This window comes from Austrofundulus limnaeus, unplaced genomic scaffold, assembly GCF_001266775.1.
Source record: "Austrofundulus limnaeus strain Quisiro unplaced genomic scaffold, Austrofundulus_limnaeus-1.0 Scaffold986, whole genome shotgun sequence".
Lineage (NCBI taxonomy): Eukaryota > Metazoa > Chordata > Actinopteri > Cyprinodontiformes > Rivulidae > Austrofundulus > Austrofundulus limnaeus.
The window spans coordinates 46446-51237 of NW_013953388.1; the positions used below are offsets into that span (position 1 = coordinate 46446).

General features: G+C 45.6%; 1 protein-coding gene across 1 annotated transcript in view; it reads right to left on the reverse strand.

Annotated features, from left to right (window-relative positions):
- The window catches only part of dcc (DCC netrin 1 receptor), a gene marked incomplete at both ends in the record, with an annotated part of 58745 nt that overhangs the window by 46371 nt on the left and 7582 nt on the right, over positions 1-4792 (reverse strand). The window contains 2 exon segments of the mRNA XM_014030000.1: positions 1522-1658; positions 1748-1898. Coding sequence (XP_013885454.1) covers positions 1522-1658; positions 1748-1898 — 288 coding nt within the window.

Below are 4792 nucleotides of genomic sequence, written 5' to 3' on the forward strand. Positions count from 1 at the left end.
AAGTGATTAAAACCTTAATTCATTCACAAAATTTATTCCTTTTACTGTTAGACTGAAATTCATCCATCCTAATAAAACCAGAACAAAACCAGGACAAAACCAGAACAAAACCAGAACAAAACCAGGACAAAACCAGAACAAAACCAGGACAAAACCAGGACAAAACCAGAACAAAACCAGGACAAAACCAGAACAAAACCAGAACAAAACCAGAACAAAACCAGGACAAAACCAGGACAAAACCAGAACAAAACCAGAACAAGACCAGAACAAAACCAGGACAAAACCAGGACAAAACCAGAACAAAACCAGAACAAAACCAGAACAAAACCAGAACAAAACCACTGTCCTCCATCCCACTGTCCACTCAGGAGACACACAACTGTTTTATTTTGAAAAGCTGAAAAAGTTTCAGGTCTTACAGAACTCAGGATCCATGAAGACCTGCAGCTCAGGGTCTGAAGGACCAGCTTCAAAACTGGATCAAGTCCAGAACATCCAACCACATCCAACCACATCCAACCAAAGGCCAGAACATCGAACCACATCCAACCACAAAGCAGAACATCCAGCAACATCCAACCACAGAGCAGAACATCCAACCACATCCAACCACATCCAACCACAGAGCAGAACATCCAACCACATCCAACCACAGAGCAGAACATCCAACCACAGGCCAGAACATCCAACCACAGAGCAGAACATCCAACCACAGGCCAGAACATCCAACCACAGAGCAGAACATCCAACCACAGGCCAGAACATCCAACCATATCCAATCACATCCAACCACAGGCCAGAACATCCAATCACATCCAATCACATCCAACCACAGAGCAGAACATCCAACCACATCCAACCACAGAGCAGAACATCCAATCACATCCAATCACATCCAACCACAGAGCAGAACATCCAACCACATCCAACCACAGAGCAGAACATCCAACCACATCCAATCACATCCAACCACAAAGCAGAACATCCAGCAACATCCAACCACAGAGCAGAACATCCAACCACATCCAACCACAGAGCAGAACATCCAACCACATCCAACCACATCCAACCACAGAGCAGAACATCCAACCACAGGCCAGAACATCCAACCACATCCAACACCAGGCCAGAACATCCAACCACATCCAACCCCAGGCCAGAACATCCAACCACATCCAATCACATCCAACCACAGGTCAGAACATCCAACCCCAGGCTGCAGGCTGTGGTGGGGGGGTGTTCAGGTTTTAGTTTCATGTTYTGAAGGTTCAGGACCTGAAACAGCTGAAGGTTTCTGAACCTTCAGCTGTTYTTGTTGTAAAATCCAGCTGTTTGCAGTTGTGACAGCAGAAGCTGTTCTCTGGGAGCTTCAGGCTCTGTAAACCATCAGTGGACCATGTAAGGGTCCAGGAGCCAGCGCTGGCTCAGCTCTGGATGTTTGTGTGTCGGAGCATCTGAACATCTGAAGGACCCACAACTACATGCACACATCAGTCTGTGAGGAGCACATGTTCTCACCCAGGACCTCCAGCTCTGCCTGCGCCGTCAGGTTCTGGTTCTTGTTGGAGGCKCTGCAGCTGTAGGAGCCCGAGTCATCGTCAGTGACGGTCCTGATCAGCAGGTTGCTGCCGGCCAGCAGGGAGTACTTCTTGTTCCTGCACAGAAAACACAGAGCGGATCTGAACCACWGGAACCGGTTCACTGAGGCCCGGGTCCACACGGCTGTTTCTGAGGGAGGACCCACCAGGTCTGCAGGACTTCGTCTCCTCTGGTCCACTGCACGCTCGGGGTCGGGTATCCTGAGGCGGAACATTCCAGCACGGCGTTGGTCCCCAGCAGAGCCGTCACTCTGGAGGGTCGCTGGAGGAACTGGAGGTTCCGGGTCAGGCCGGGTTCTGAAAGAGAGCAGAACACAGAACTCGTTCTGTCAGTCCTCTCACAGGTCCGTTTGAGGAGCACTCTCAGCTACTACCACACATCAGTTCAGCTGCAGCTCTCAGAGAGAGGCCCAGCACCCGGACCTGGTCCTCCAGATCCACTGAGACCCAGGTTTACATGGTCACCCAGAGCTGAAGAACATCAGAGCAGACACACGCCCCCTGCTGGAGACAGGAAGTCCTAGAAGCAGCCATCTTGGATTTTTGGTCAGTAAAGACATGGCTTTATGTGGACTGATGAGCTTCCACTAAATCTWTTTTTATTTCTCTTTTTAAATCCACTAAACTTTCACAAGTGTTAAACTTCTATTTTTATGTTGTTTATCCTGAATTAAATTAAAACCATCAGTTCTTACAAGCAGATCTGGACGTGTCAGGCACCGTGTTAGCATGTAGCATCTTAGCAGCTAAACTTCAAACTAAGAGCATCAAAAAGAAATAAAAAAATATTTAACAAATTTAAATAACCAATACAAAAACTGACTGTATAAAAATGGTGCAGAAAATATTAAAAAAAATGAACTCAATCAAAGAAACGCTTTTATTCTGAAAGGGATAAAGTGGAAGTATTACAAGTTATATAGTTAGATAGTTATATCTCTGGTTTGGATTGGCCGATTTGCCACAGCATCCCGACCATTCAAAAGKTTGTTAGCTGTGCTCACTACTGCCCAACACATTCCTCCAAACAGAGCAGTTTACAGGGACGTCTGCAACAGGTAAGATATTAACTGTTAATAACCTCTCAAACATGAGGTTTGTCCTCTTTCCTGCACAGAAACTGAAGCTTTGTTCTAATAAAACTACAGTTGAACCAAAGTTAATCTACGGAGGGGATTGTGTTCAGAAAGTGTGACAAAGAGACGTTTTCTGAGGCCAGTGGGGATTTTTTCTCCTGATTTAAGCTCTGCTAAATCCATCAAATCCCACTAACTTCAGCAGAATAACCCATTTATTTCAAACAGCTTCATAAATTCTGCATTTTAGGATTTAATCAGCGGGCAGAGAGGTTCAGACTGTCTGCGTTTGCTTTTTATGCTTTAGACTCGTTTTAGGAGCGGAGCTGATTTCAGAAGAGTTACCGCCTGAGGAAACACAGACAGTAATGGACCCGGTCCGGTTCTACACGCCGACAGGTCTGCCTGAGGGGGAGAGGGTCCGGGGGGAGCCCCGAGACTGACTCCTGCAGAAGACAGGAAGTTACATCGTCTCTCAGACACACACACACACACACACACACACACACAGATCAGTTTACTTTGTATTACTTACATTAATTCCTGCAGCCGAACCAGTACCAGTACCTGTCTAACCCCCACCTAGAACAGGACATTAGTCAACCTGTTTTGTAATTTTAATAAAAATTTAATTAAAAAGATAAATTAAAGGAAAATTTTGAAATTAAAAGAAAAATTTAAATCTGAAACGTCCTGGGTAAAACAAAGATAAAAATGTTTTATGTTTAATCATGCTAATTAAAACCTAATTTAAAATAATGAATGGAATCTGCAGTTTGTTTCAGACTCATTTCTCATTATTTAGAGTTTTATCTTGTTATTAAAATCCTAATTAGCTCATTCTTGAACTGATTGTTTAGTGAAAGCAGCCGTCTGACAGGCTGACCTTTGACCCCTGTGATTCTGCTCAGATCATCACAAACAGAACCGAAGACAGATCACAGAGATGATCACACAGCCGCACCGACCGACGCTCCTTTAATTCTTTCACCGACACGCAGCCGAAGGAGCTCGTCAGCAAATCAGATGGCGCCCGGACGCCGCTCGCATCCCAATGAGGACGGAGGCAGGACGTATGCAAAACGCTGCAGACAAAAGGAGCCGAAAGGCCTCCGAGACCTGGAGACAAAGATCCACCCAGGATTTATTCTGTTTCAGGTTGTTCTTCAAGAAGAAAATACACAAATCTTCACCTGAACGTTCACACACACGATGTAGGTCAACGCAAAAACAAGTGAATTTATTTAGTCATGGAGGGTCTCCAGAACCAGACCCAGACCGAGTGGGATTCTTGTATATTTTATATTATTTTATCAGAGCCGGACCTGGTCCAGCCTGGGAGCAGACATGGAGGGTTGTTGGGAGGGTCTGCAGCACAGACCAGGCAGGTACAGAGCGTCGGTTCAACGCCCTCTTTAGTTTTGCACCATCCAGTTTCTATGTAAGTGTTATGGACTAATTATCTCTCTGTTTCACCTTGACACCGTCCAGTACTCATAKGTCTTATGATCCTTCGGTCCGTGGTGAATTTCCGAACTGCGCCGACACATTAAAAAAATAAAAACACCACCGTCTTCATTTCTCAGATTATTTTGCTGCCCCATTGAATCCTGGGATATCCTCGGCTGGTGAGGATACATGGATGCATCCTCGGATTTCAACAGGAAGAAGGACGCATTCCTCGGCCGCATGATGAGGAGCTTTCGAATTGGGACAGTCCTCCGCGCGGGGCAGTGACGTATGCAGCCGACAAATGTGCACTCATGAGGACCCAGCCCCTGGACTGAGACACAGCCATCAATTTCAATACGGCTGAAAAACCACCTCATCCTAGCGCAAAAACATTTTGTCAAAAAATATAAGTTTTTTTGAAACTGACGTGTTTCCATTGAGCAAATTTATTTTTTGAAATTCTAATTTGCACATTTTCATGGACAAAGAAAACACAGCTAATGATATCCAGCCAAGAGCGTGGAGCGCAGGTTTATGAAGCCAGAAGACACAAAGAGGAACTGCAGGATCCTGGACAGAGGAGGCAGATTGTACCGATTTAGTGTGTGTGTGTGTGTGTGTGTGTGTGTGTGTGTGTGTGTGTGTGTGTGTGTGTGTGTGTGT